The sequence below is a fragment of the Mastomys coucha genome, unplaced genomic scaffold (assembly GCF_008632895.1).
Source record: "Mastomys coucha isolate ucsf_1 unplaced genomic scaffold, UCSF_Mcou_1 pScaffold11, whole genome shotgun sequence".
Classification (NCBI taxonomy): Eukaryota; Metazoa; Chordata; class Mammalia; order Rodentia; family Muridae; genus Mastomys; species Mastomys coucha.
The window spans coordinates 21580372-21594980 of record NW_022196893.1 but is presented as its reverse complement, the minus strand read 5'-3'; the positions used below and the strand labels follow the sequence as shown (position 1 = coordinate 21594980).

Genomic DNA, 14609 nt, shown 5'->3' with positions numbered 1-14609 from the left:
GAGTAGGCGTGTAACAGTGGGCGTGGGCTATAATACTCTAGTCCTAGCTGCCCAGAAGTCAGTCTTCCACTAGCTGCCTTCAGTTAAAGATGTAGATTCTCAGCTTTGCCTGCATCATGCCTACCTAGACAGCTGTCTGCTTCCTCCTATGATGATAATGGACTGAACTCTGAACCTGTAAGCTAGCTCCAATTAAATATTTGTCCTTCTAAGAGTTGCTTTGGTCATGGTGTCTGTTCACAGTAGTAAAACCCTAACTAAGACACCCTACAAGGTCCTCATCTGCTCACTTTGATATTTCCTCTTTCAATCTAACAGTGTCCAGTACTGAAGGGACACCCAGCTGGTGTTTGCTGGGTGACTGCTCTGGTGAATAATTCATCTTTGCTTTTAGCACATCTCAAGGCTACACATTGTTTACCCGAGTGCGTTTTAACACATGCTGTTAGTACATTCTCTAAAGAAAAGCACAGGTAGAAAAGTTAAAGTTCACATTGATACATTTATTTTTAATGGTTGTAGTTCTGTGTGTTGGGCTGGATTTATTAATGGAAACCTTTATTCCACATTCTTTGCTTTATTATTAAAGCTTGCCTCTGAATACCACACTCATTAGTATTGAGGTTAAGCAATCCACATGGAATTAAAGTTTCTGCCATGTGTTACCTTTCCTAAGGCTGATGGAATATGGCCACAAACTGTCTGGCTTCAAACAATGGAGCTTGCATTCTCATAGTACTAAAAGTTGTGAGCCTGACACCCAAAGCCACGCTCTCTCTGAAGTGTCAAGTGAAAACTCCTACCTCTGTCAGAGGGGGCAGTTGTCTGCAGTTCCCAGGCTTATACAGAGCTGCCTCAGCCTCTCCCTGCCGGGTGCTTCTTCCAGTCTCTTCCTATGGGACCAGCAGTTCATCGCTGACACATTAAGGAAGGCCTAAAAACATGGCAATTGTACAGTGTTTCTGGTCAGAAGATGAATTCTGATAATATGTCAGTTCCTTTCTATTAGCGACTATGTCTAGGATAAATACAAGCTCAATTAAAATCTTAGGAATTTTTATAGACATGTCAAGGTGAATCTGAATTCTGTGAGTAAAATACAAACATTTTAAAGTGGCCAAACTCTTTTGAAAGGCATCATTTTTAATCAGTACCCAAATAAAGATATTCTGTTGCCCTAGCAGTCAAGACACTCTGATTCTGGTTAAACAGAGACAAACAGGTCAACAGAACAAGGCAGTGTCCAAGAGTGGACTTACTTCTTATGTTGACTTTTTGGCAAAGATTATTTTAAGATAATTTTTAAACATTCTTTAAAAGAAACCATAGGCCTAAATATAAATCCTAAAACTAAAATTACAAGAAGAAAACAGCCGGGTGGTGGTGGCGCAAACCTTTAATCCCAGCACTTGGGAGGCAGAGGCAGGAGGATTTCTGAGTTCGAGGACAGCCTGGTCTACAGAGTGAGTTCCAGGACAGCCAAGGCTACACAGAGAAACCCTGTCTCGAAAAAAACAAACAAAACAAAACAAAAAAAGCCAAAAAAAGAGAAGAAAACAAAATATATTTTGACATCAAATTAGGCCACGGTTTTTTAGCATTGACATGGGCAAAAACTAAACCAAAACAACAAACAAAAGAAAAACTGTCATAGATAAAATTGGCAGTCATATACTACTTTAGGATAGAAAATAGTAAAACTATTTTGTAAAAGCAATTCAGTAATTTCTTAAGAAATTACCCATACTCTTCCATTTTCATCTAGCTATTCTATTTCTACTTGCCCAGTGTGATGAAAGCTTACACCCACAAAAGACATATGCTAGCGTTCACAGCAATTTCCTATGTAATAGCCCAAACCCAGGAACAAGTGCATTGTCCATCAAGGTGAATGGGTGACCAATTTGTGGCAAGTCTCTAAAAGTGGAAGATTATTCACTATTGACGCACACAGTATCATAGATGAAACTAAAAAGAGTTTTACAGTGAAAGAAACCGGATTAAAAATGGAGCGTCCCGGGGCTGGAGAGATGGCTCAGTGGTTAAGAGCACTGACTGCTCTTCCAGAGGTCCTGAGTTCAAATCCCAGCAACCACATGGTGGCTCACAACCATCTGTAATGAGATCTGATGCCCTCTTCTAGTGTTCTGGTGTGTCTGTGTACTCACATATATAAAATAAATAAATAAATCTTAAAAAAAAAATCAGAAAAAAATGGAGTATCCCATATTCTGTGTTATTTAAATTAAAAATGAAGTGTTGTTTTAATGGTGAAAGTAGGGATTGATTACAAAAGAGACACAAGAAGCATTTTGGGCGTGGGAATGGTTTAATATTTTGATATGGTGGCAGTTTCGTGGGTAAATACTGATCATAATCCATCAGAGGATACACTTTAATTACCTGCATGCTATTGTACATGTAAATAATGCATTAAGATACACACACATATGGACCTCGATAAAGTGGAAAATTTGGAGAAGGCCTCTCTGGGTTGAGCACTAAAGTCCTTACCTTTTATTTCTTCAGCAGGCGCCCGCAAAGTAAAATTCTAGTTAACTAAAAACAAACAAACAAACAAACAAAACAAAACAACAACAACAAACCCTCTAGACCTCGTCCACCAAATCAATTTCAGTCATCAATAAGAGAGATTCTAGTCATCAACTGCAGTTTAATTTGTGACAGGAGAAAAAGAGAAAGAAAAACAGAACTGGTGGGTTTAAGGGTGTTGAGTGGAGGGCGGGGCGACCAGGGAAAGAAAACAAGACCAAAGTGACGCAAACACATAGGGCAGGGAAGAGCGGCAAGATTTCCCCTGCAGCAACACAGATTCTTTAAGGGAGTGGCTCCAAGTGGATTTAAATGCCACAAGAGAGACCAGTTTCAAGCCCGGATTCTCCTGGTGAGCCAGGGCTGGGGCCAGCCACGCTCCCTCCCGAGGCTGGGCGCCCTGCTTTCCATCGCCCCCTGGCGGCCATCGCCAGAGGACCCACAGTGACGCCGCGGGTCAGGTGTGCGCAGAAAAGTGGGGGTCGCCCAGCACGCGGCTGCGGCGCCCTGCATCTCGCCCACTCCCAGTCGCGCCGCCAGGAATCTATTTGCCAAACTCCCCGGTCTCCCGGTCTGCTCATCTGCTTTAGGCTGTCCTGCTTCCAGGTCTCGAGGAGCAGACCTGGGGAGAAGGAGCTAAGATTATAAATTACGACCTCCCGGGCCTCGGGGCAGAAATCCCTTCGGTTTGGAAAGTGCGTTGCCAGGCGCCACCGATCTTGCCTTAAGGGGACCCTCGCCTAAAAGTTGCAGGGGATGGCAGACGCCTTGAAGCCACCTCTCTTATAACACAGCGATTGTCCCAACAGCGTGCACTCCGCCCCAAATATTGGCACGCCCCTCTGCCCTGGGAGTCCAAGACTGGAGGCATCCCTTGCCCCACCACCACATCAGTCCAGTAGCCAGAAGTGGGGAGCCTATCAACGGGGGCGGGGGACGATCGCCGGCGCCCGGGACTCTCCCACTAGACGGCGCGGTGCCCGTCCGGGTCACCTACAGTCTCTGCGCCCTACGCCCAGAGCCCCGGAGCTGCAGACCCAGTCACCGCCCGGGGACTGCCCCGGGGCGGGAGCAGCCGGGAGCGCCGCTTGGGAGACCGAGGCGGCTTGGCCAGGACTGGCTCTGTCGCTGGATTCGCGAGGAGGTCCGCCTCCTCCCTCCCCTTCCCGCGCCGCCTCCGCCTCCTTCCTCTGCCTCCACCCTTCACCCCTTCCCGTCGGTGCGGAGCTCCGCTCCGAGCAGCGCTCCACCCGCCGCAGCTTGGATGTGGGCTCGGGACAAGTGCTCCGCGCCTCCGCTCGAGATGGACAGCCGCTACACCAGCGCCACGGGCATCGGGGACTTGAACCAGCTGAGTGCGGCCATCCCTGCCACACGCGTGGAGGTGTCGGTGTCCTGCAGGTGAGGACGCGGCTCTCTTTTCTTCCTTCCATCCGGGCTCGGTGACACTAGACTAGCGCTCGGGGTACCACGAGGCTTGGCGCTGGTGAGAAGTTGCATGCTGAGTGGGGGACACCCTAGTTGTGGTTCTAGCTGACGTTACTCCCTCACCTCCCCACCCCCTCTTGCGGGTCAAAAGACACAGAATTGGAGACAAGACTGGTGGGCTTTGGGGCTGAATCTTTTTGTTTTCTTCCTGGGAAATGTTGTGAAAGTTGGCAAAGCTGTGACTCAGCTACAGAAACCCTAGCCGCCGCCCACTTTGCAACCTTTTAAAAAATTATTTATTTATTTATTTTAAACAACCGCAATCAGGGCCAGAGGTTCAGTGATGACGGGAAACCGAAGGGTCAGCCCTGCCAAAAGCGCGCGTGATGCTACGCGCCTTGGCCCGGGACTCCCTCCGCTGGGCGTCTGGGAAGCCAGGCGGTGGGCTCAGCGCCAGTTCCACAGCTTCCTGTTCCCCACTCGCTTCCTGGAACCATCTAGCTTCCTTACCCTACACCCTTCCGGGACGTTTGCCCTAGGCCTGTAGCGGTTCCAGGTTCAGTCTGCCTGGCAGAGGCTTACCTAAGAACTGAGAAGTCACGACTGATTGTCTGCCCGCCGGTAGACAAACATCAGAAGGCTTCCAGCAACTCTCAAGGACTGCCAGTTTCAGACTCCCTTTCCTGATGCTCCCAGGGCCAGATCCTCTCTGTAAGTCAGGTAGAAGAGCTAGCTGTGCTGCCCCAGTTTTGGGGAATTAGATGGTCGGCTATATTAAGAATACTACATTGCACATACCCAGGTGCCCACTCCCAGTTTGAATAACTCCACTGTTCTCCTTGGGAAACTTCACTCATACACCTCTATGCCCCCGTGTTTTTAAATGCCTTCACATGTTCTTAGCCTTTCTGTAGGAAAGATCGTTGTGACTCTAATAAGCATGGGTGATTTTTGGTTGTAAACAAACCCTGAAGTTTAAACGCCTCTAAAACATTGGTTCTCAGCCTTCCTAATGCTGCGATCATTTAACACAGTTCCTCCCGTGTGGTAACCCTTCCCCCCCCACTGTAAAATTATTTTTGTTGCAGCTTCATAGCTGTAGTTTTGCTACTGTGACAAATCATAATGTAAATATCTGTGTTTTCTGATGGTCTTAGGTGATCCCCCCTCCCGTGAAAGGGTCATGTGACTCCCAGAAGGGTCGCGACCCACAGGTTGAGAATCACTGCCCTGAAACCGAGAGTTATTTGGAAATTCAAGTTTTAGCACCCATCCCCCAAGTGGCCATGTTCTTGGGTTGGGGAAACCCCTGGGACAACATAGGATTCGCTCTGATTGACCACAGACTGTGACAGTTAGAATGGTGTTCAGGACAGCAGACACAAGCCCTTGGGCTATTGGGGTCACTGCTTTGAATGCTCCACTAGGCTCCTTGCAGTTAGCAGCTTCCTGGCAGACTCTTGTGGCAGTTCGTAGGGGCATCTCTTCTGGCTGAAGCTGGCTTTAGTGTTAGGTTATGTTACCTAGCCCTGTCTAACACAGTGGGCAGTGGGTGCTCAGGAATTCCACTCTCTTAGAGTTCTGTCATTTGCTTAAAATCCTAAGGCACTCAACAGACAAGAACATGGCACATCAACTCCGAATATCCTCCAGTGTCTTAGGAGTGAGGTGAAATAGTCCTGGTCCCATATACCAACCATTCCAGTGCTTATTTGCTTTAGGTATGCTAGGGATTCTGAAGTGCACTGGCTTAAGCCAGTTTGTTTCAGCTTCCAGCCCCTGGAGATTTTCTTCTATGTGGGGTTACTTTTTGGTACTTAAAAAAAAAAAAGTTTCTGCTTTTGGGCAAGTATACTTGACAACTTGGTAGCTTCAGGCAAGTTCATTTCATTTCTGTGGTGTTGAGAACTCTGTCTTGCCATCTTAGGAGGTGTTATTGTTTGAACTTTGACATCAGCATCCTGGGTGCAAATTCTGGCCTTGTGGTTTACTATTGTCACCTGGAAATTGGTTTTTATTATTTTGTCTAAGCTTGTTTATATCCAGTAATGAAGCTAATTGTGGCATGTATCTTAGAGTATTGTGAGGGTTTCTATGGAAGGACAGGAGGAACATGCTTGTTACAGTGGCAGTGCTAGCTATGAAATAAAATCTGTGCACTAATATTGTGATACACTGTCTTAGGCAGGGTTACTGTGGCTATCCTGAAACAGCAAGACTTGGGAAGCAAAGGGTTTGTTTGGCTTAACAGCACAAGAGCTCAGGCAGGGCAGGAACCTGGAAGCAGGAGCTGATGCAGAGGCAGGAGCTGATGCAGAGGCAGGAGCTGATGCAGAGGCTGTGGCGGAGTTCTGCTTACTGCCTTGCTTCCCATGGCTTGCTCAGCCTGTTTTTTTATAGAACCTAGGAGTATGGGCCCAGGGATGGCTCCACCCACAATAGGCTTGGCCCTCCCCCATCAATCACTAATTAAGAAAACATTCTATAGTTAGATATTATGGTGGCATTATCTCAGTTGAGGTTCCCTCTTTGCAGATAATTCTAGCTGGTGTCAAGTTGACATAAGACTAGCGAGAACATGCAGAGAGTGGCACTTGGTGTTCGGCTGACAGAGTTCTCTAACTACTCTGTTTTAACCTTAGTAAGCCCGTAAACGAAAACAGAGCTAGCTGTTCCCAGAGCACTGCTCTCCCTGGATGGTGGTGAGGAGTTCACTTAGCAAGAAGGTACAACTGAGAGCCTCTCTGCCTTGCTGTGGGAAAGCGGGGCAAGGACATCTCCTGCCTAGTTAGCTGTCTGAGAGAGCTCTGATAGCTGCTGCCACTTCAAAAGCGGCTTACAACGGAATCCTCTTTGATAGCCTTCCTCCTCGGCTCCCTATAATCAAAAGATCCATCGTCACTTTGGGAAGGAAAGCAAGGTAGCAGTTGAAGCCAGAAGCTAAATATAGCTCTTTTTACTGATCAAGTATCCGAGTGTCTTTTATACACACAGGAATTAAACCATGCTTCATGAATAGTGTGAATATGCTGTCACTTCTGAGACCATGAAACGTGACTGGCGGATCAACATTTCATAAGGTAGCAACCTCGGATAAAACTTAGCAATAAGGTTTCTGCATGTGCTGAGACAGTCCACGGTGGAACCGAACACTCAGCATATGTGACAGGAGGAAGGGGAACGACTGTAACAGATCAAGGCAGATGCGCATGGATTGGAGAGATGACAACATCAGTTTTAGTGGCTGTGAACTTGTTAGTGATGAAGACCCCATATGGTTACAGTTACCTGAAGGCAGGCTCACAGTCTTTGACTTCTCCCCTCCCCATTACCTAGCTCTGTGCATGTTCACATTCCTTTATTAATTTGTAGATTTTTAAAGACTTAAGTTACTTGATTAACTGAACTTCCCTGCAGCTGAAATGATACAACTCTAGCTAACCTTCCAATTTTATCCTGAGAACACATCGATGTAAACGTATGCTAAGGCTAATGGGAAAAATAATTCTTAGTAATTAATCACTTTCCCCAGAACATTTGTCTCAATACTTTAGTGATTTTTTTTTTTTTTTGGCCAGAATTTTAGTGATTTTTGTCATTTTCTCTGGGCTATGCAGCCTCTGGTCCCTGCTGCTCCAGGTAGTATTAGGGGTGGACTCCCTCTCAGGACATGGGTCTCTAGATGGACCAATCATTGGTTGGCCACGCCCATAATTTCCGCTCCACCTCTATCCCAGCACATCTTGTAGGCAGGACCAATTGGAGGTCAAAGGTTTTGTGCCTGGCTTGGTGTCCCAGTCCTTCCACTGGAAGCCTTGCCTGTTTCTAAGAAGTTAGTTTATTGATGTGTAGATAGAGTGCGGTGTGACGTGACACGCTTCCGGTCTTCCCATGCCAGCTCTCACGTTCAGGATCAAGCCAGATGATCCTTTCAATTACGGAAATGGTAGCTGTACGGATTTTAAACACTAATGTGGAAGGAAGTTGAAATGCTTTGAGGTAGCATCTTAAAAGCTGGACCTAGCCGTAGTTTCCTTGTCTTGTCTCGAACCAATTCTCCCATGAATTGTCTGAATATAGCGTAACAAACCTATGCTTACCAACTATCTTGACACCTGGCAAATGAATATGACAAAAAGTTTGATTCAGAGATACAGTTCCGAAACACACCAGGTGATCATCCTGGGCTGGACCAGTGTGGCTGCTGCAGGCTGCTCTGTTATCAGCCTCCCTCCCTCTCCTCATTTCCTCTTCTTAATTAGATTATTTGTTCTGAAGACTGAGATCAAACTCATCTTCTTTCATGGCCCCTTTCTTAAGCTGGAGTTTTCTGTACTCTTCCAACAGTTGGTTCTCACAACTTATCAAATAGGTATGCTGCAGTTCTTGGACACAATGTAACATCCATTGTGGCTCTTGGTGTTGCATTCTGAGTGGCTAGTAAACACGCCAGGCTTAAATGAAATCATCTCGTGTTTGCGAAGTTGAGCGGGTTCCTATTCTAGACTCCTGGGCTCCACAGCAGATCTTCTGAGACATCCCCGGGAATGTGATGCTGGGCTCTACACCCACAAGTTCACATGTGCTGGCTATATACTCCAGAACTTGCAGGCTTGGTGATCAAATAACTCTGACTAAGCAGAGATGCCAGCATGTTGATTACAACTGATTTTTATGCTGGAATTTCCATCCAAAGCACTTTTATAGGCTTTGGGAAATGCAGGGAAGTGCAATCAAATTTAAGTCTTAGTGACTTTGTCTCTTAAATTAGAAAGTTATGTTCGAAAATTTAAAAATAGTGTTGAGAGAAGTTCAGAGAGCATCACTTACAAGAGGGTGGGTTTTCAAGTCAAGGTTGGTCTTATAGTTAAGTAGTTTCTGTTTGTTTGCTTCGCTTAAAGCATTTTGTCCTGGGCCTGTCAATTTGAGGTTTATTACTTCCTTGGGCAGGGCAGACTCAGTCCTGAGCTTCTCATCGTTCTCTGACACTAACTATGTGCTCTTTGATGAGACCTTGTAAATAAAAGTTAAATAGAAGGAAATCTCACACTTGCCACTTGCAAAGTAGCTAAGTCATAATTTATGTCTTGTAAAACAGGCAATACTTTTAAATAGATAATTACACTGCTCTAATACAATGATATTAATACATAATTTTAATAATTTGATCTAATACATGTATGGACACCATGAAATAGGATATTATTTGATGCAGTAATTTATCTTGGAGGTTTCTTTTTGTTTGTATGTTTCTACTTTTACTTTTGATAGGATTTCCCTGTGCAAATGTTGTAGTCTAGGCTAACCTGGAATGTGTGATCCTCCTGCCTCAGCTCTGCATGCCGAGACTATAGACATGAAGCACTAGGGCCTGACCTGGATTTATTTTCAATAACAATGAAGAAGAAAATAAAAGGGGAAAGTACAGGATTAACATATAATTATAAATTGTTACTTTTGTCTGCTCAGTGTAACTTGGTTGTCATAACACACATTGCTGTCTACAAGGTCCTACCTAATTTGGGTGTTTGAGATTTTAAATAATAATAATAATAATATAATATTTATTATATTAATAAATTATAATAATATGTTATAATTATAATTATATTAAATTATAATAAATTATTATAATAATATAATATTTATTATTATTATTATTATTATTATTATTAGGTATAGTGGGCATGAGTATTCCATGGCACGTATGTGGATGTCAGAGTTCAACTCATGACGGTCTCTCCTGCCACTGTGGGTTCTAGCAATCAAACGCAGGTTACATAGCTAGTGTGACAAGGGCTTTCACCTGCTAAGCTTTCTTGATATCCCTGTCTGAGAATTTTTAGAAGGATATCATGGTATATTATTTCTAGAACCAATCCCTGGCTGTTTCGAAGTCCTTGTTTAAGTCAATCATCTCCCAAAACAATGTGAGATTGTACTGTGGTTGATCTAGATTTTCCTCTCAACAGGAGTCTAGCCGGTTCTGTTCATCTTCAAAATGAACAGTATTCGATATTAGTAAATAGCGGTGCTCTGCCTGCAGCTTACTCTTGAGTGTGCTTGTCATGTTTCTGGTAAGCAGAGCTTCCAGGGGAGATGGCAAATGGAGTCAATCTTGTGTGCTAACTTTGCTCCCTCGTTACTGACTCCTGGCTGCCTGACATTATCTCTGGAGGGATTCAGAGGGGACCAGAAGGCTTTGTGAAAAAGTAGCTGACTTGAGAAATGAGGTGAACTAAGGCTATCTAGTGGGTATATGCTATGTTCTCCGTCTCAGGGTCCTTGATATACTGTGTTTCATATGCTTTACAGACCAGGAACATTCCTTTTTAAGGCAGGCTACCAGATCCTGGGACTCTGGAGTCTACTGCTTCCTTTCTATCTAAACTTTGACCCCTCTGGCTCAGGAAGTAGTCATAGGCTTTTAGCATTGGGCATGGTAGGGACACTTGTGGGTGAATGAGTCTGGAGGATGACTAGGTTTGTTTGTTGAATGGTGATCAGGGTTCTTTCTCTTTCCACCAGCCATTGCCTTTCAGTCTCATTTAGACTTAGAATCTCCAGTCTTCTGAGTGTCTGAAAACCTTGCCTGTGGCTCACCTCTGGCTAAGTTTACATTCAGTTGCCTTGATGTTTACATAGGCCCTCAGAGTGTGGTAATTCAGTGTACCTTACTTTGAATTCTAATACTACCTCACATTTTATTTTTTTATGACTTATAATTATTTGCAATTTTGCATGTAGTTTTCCATAACCAATTTTAAGAGCATACGTTTTATTACTGATTGCTATAAAATCTAGCTTTGTGTTTTTTGTGTAAACATTTCATCATGCTTGTGCTTGATGGATACATTGGAAAATGAACCAACCTGCCCATGGATTTAATTATTTTCATAATCTTAAATTTTCAATATAAACAGTACAAAACATGAATATAAACTCATTTTACCATAGAATTTAATGAAAGAATAATTTTTTTGTTTTTTTGTTTTTTTTTTTTTTTGGTTGTTTGTTTTTCTTTTTCGAGACAGGGTTTCTCTGAGTAGCCCTGGCTGTCCTGGAACTCAGAGATTCTCCTGCCTCTGCCTCCCAAGTGCTGGGATTAAAGGTGTGCCACCACTGTCCATCTGAAAGAATAATTTTTTTTTTAAGATTTATTTATTATATGTAAGTACATTGTAGCTGTCTTCAGACACACCAGAAGAGGGCATCAGATCTCATTACGGGTGGTTGTGAGCCACCATGTGGTTGCTGGGATTTGAACTCATGACCTTCCGAAGAGCAGTCAGTGCTCTTCCTCGCTGAGCCATCTCACCAGCCCCAAGAATAATTTTTTAATCCAGCTAATATACAGCTTTCCAAGGTTTTCATGTGAACAGACAAGAAACAGATCATTTTGAGTCAGGTTACATTGTTTCTAAGTCTAAGCAATCACTTTTAGAAGTGGACACTTTTTTGCCTACTGACAGATGATTTGCTTCTTTAATTTGGAATGAATGTTGAACAAAAATAGACAATCAATAGAACTCCAAGGGGGAAGCTGGGTAGATAGCTCCTTTGGTAAATTGCTAGATTCAGTCCTATGTCTACTGGGAAAGCAGACAAGAGAGTTCCTCCAGGCCTCTGGTCCAGCCCTGTGCAGAATAAGCAAGCTTCAGGTTCACTGTGAGTCTCTCTGTCTTAGAACACAAGGTATAGAATGACTGAGGACTATTCCTGATGGACCTCTGGCTTCTACACACACACACACACACACACACACACATGCACGCACATATATACACACACATATACACACATACATACACACTGCTAAACTTGTATGTCTGATATCCTATATAATGTATCTAAATAGGAAAGTATATGAACATGTCTTAATCTTTGACTCAAGAGGGGATTTTGTATTGAAGAAAAATGTTTTTAGTAACTTTCTTGATAAAGCAAAGAAGTGAGCAACTCATGGTATTTCAAACAGATTCTCTCTTGAGGGAGAAATTGTTAATGTACTTTCTTTCAGACTCATGTATTTGTTCAATCAATTTTTATCTAGTGCCACAAAAAATGTGAATAAAATGTTTTTGAAAAGTTAAAAGTCACAACAGTGTCAAGCTACATGAATAGAACGACAGAAGGAAACACTTTCTAGAGATGAAAAGAAACAGAGCTGATCTTTATGTACAATATTTTTATATATGTATGATATTTATGTTAAAATAAACAGACCTGTGACGCTGCTGACTGTAAATCATGCCACTTCCTCTTTTTGTGCAGAAAGGAAGTTTTGTTGAGTTGTTTTTAAGTAATATCCAAAGTTCTTGTAACACAACAGAAGGGTCTGAATGCTCCGTGAATTATTCTATTTAGCCCAAACTCAGGTAATGCGTGATTGTAGGAGGTATTTTTAAGGCACAGACCTCATTAATTGTTGTCACAATAAAGTCAGGAAAACCCAAAACTTAGCATCACTCTTCTTCAGTGAAGCCGGGAACCAGGTGTCTTGTTTGTGCGTGTGGAGGTGCCCAGCAGCTCCCACAGAGGAGGGAATGCTGTGATTCTCCCCATGCAATTATTGGGCGCTTGTATTATTTCCTTCTCGTTTGAGGAAAATGGTCCAAGTGCACTGTTTTCAACAGAATTGGCATCAGTGTTTCCTTAGAGGCGTTTCAGACTGCCTGTGGACCCACTAGAAAATGCTAGTTTACTTCTTCACCTGGGACTCTATCCCTTCCATTTTTTAAGAACATCCTGAGTACATTAGTAAAACTCGTGTCATTTGGCATTTAAGTCCTCACTTCCTGCTACTGACTATGATGCTGATTAGGTAATCATCTGTACCAGGGCATGAGTGTTACCAAAGGTTTCAGGCCAGGAGATCCGCACTGGCAATCCCAACACACTAGGCTCGGCTACTCACTCAACATGCCAATTTGAAGAGATAAGAAATAGTGTAAAGCAGAAAAAGGAGATGTGTTACTTGTGGCCATACATGTGAGAGGAACATGTAAAGATTCCAGTGACCTGCCTTGCCCTCACCCCCATCCCGGATGTATCTTTGAGGTCCTGATGAAGTTCCGGTTCAAATAGAGAGTAGGAGATATGATTCAGTAGTCCTCATGAGGATGTGTCTTTGTTCATCACTGACATTATCTGAGCTGTGTGAAATCTCCTAGGAGGTAGGAAAGGGCAGATACTTACACTATTACAACTTTGTTTATAACTCAATTGCCAGTGCATTAACGATCTTTAGATATTTTGATAACTTGTTTGGTTTTAGTTTGGCTTGTAGCATAGGCGGTCCTTGGGTTCACTATGTAGCGGAAGATGACCTTGGGTTCACTATGTAGCAGAAGATGACCTTGAAACCCTCATCCTCCTGCCTTTGCCTTTCTCAAGTACTGGGGTCTTGACCTAGCTGTTTAGTTTCACATCTCCTGTCTCCAGCTTCCCTTCTCTCCACTGCCTGTGTCTAGAGCCTTTCTAATTCCAAGCCACTTCAGATCAGTAGAAGCAGGAGCAAGCCAGTACTGTCCATCACAGTCAATGTCCCTCTGGACACTGTTTGTTGATAGTTGGACTCTGTTGATAGTTGACACATCCCTGATACCTTAAAGACTTTCAGATAAAATTGGTTGAAACTTTGATCCTCCGATTCATGAGGAATTTGTTGCATGTGTTCTACATTTTACCAAATCGATGTCAATCTCTCCTCTTAATCAAATACAGATGATATAGAGGCAGGAATACAGGCACTTACAGCTCGTCTCTTACATTCCATCCTTTCTCTGGCTCCCAATGACTTAATGCTTATTGAAGAAACTTTCGAAAGACTAACATGCATGGAATTGCATGTTGTCAAACACCAACTGAGTCTTTAACAGTTGTACCACATCTAGCTGAGAGTCTAGCATCTCGAGTAGAAACTGCTTACTGATTGCTTACACAAGGTTGTTGAAGAAGGAGTGTATCTTATAGTGTTGGGAACTCTGAATGGAAGACACAAGGAAGGAACAATTACAGCCTCCACTGAGTTAATAAAACAGTCATATAAAGAAAAGATGAAGGAGGCAGGGATGAGGGTCTTTGAGCTTATCCATTTATGTATGTTTTAGCATTCATAGAACTAAGTGCACAGTGGCTTCATAGATGCTGGCACTGAGTTTATTTGCTTGTCTTAACAAGGTGAGTCCTGTGATTCAGGGGTGCATTTTTACACTTGTCACCCATGATGGAGATGACCTGTGTCACCCATGATGGAGATGGCCGCCATGTTAGGAAGTTATCTTTAGTGCCTGGGTGGCCTGGTCACATATGCTAATATTCACACTCTGATTCTGTCCTCTGGTTTAAACTCGCTAGGGGAGTCTGCAAAGCTCAGATTGCTGTGAGGTACAATTTGAATTATTCATTGATTTAAACAGATTTCTGAAAATAGTTGAAAACCTGGAGGGAACCATGAATTTAAAAGAGAGTCAGGAGGAGTGTTTGGAAGGGCTTTGAGGGAAGAAAAGGAATAGGAAAATGGTGAGATTATTATTATAATCTCAAAACCTAAATCCAAAAAATATGAAGAAAACAAAAACCCTGCTGATCTAGCTTTGCCTCCACAAGTTTGTTTTTATTGGTAA

At 43.3% G+C, this 14609-nt stretch overlaps 1 protein-coding gene across 2 annotated transcripts in view; it reads left to right on the top strand.

The window, feature by feature from the left end:
* The first annotated feature begins 3422 nt into the window (after window positions 1-3422).
* The window catches only part of Cpne8 (copine 8), a 176744-nt gene continuing 165557 nt past the window's right edge, over window positions 3423-14609 (top strand). The window contains exon 1 of one of the 2 annotated variants that reach the window (XM_031353136.1): window positions 3423-3954. In XM_031353136.1, coding sequence (XP_031208996.1) covers window positions 3818-3954 — 137 coding nt within the window. In that variant the 5' untranslated portion in view covers window positions 3423-3817. The remainder of the gene's footprint in view (window positions 3955-14609) is intronic. The other variant, XM_031353145.1, reaches the window with a different exon arrangement.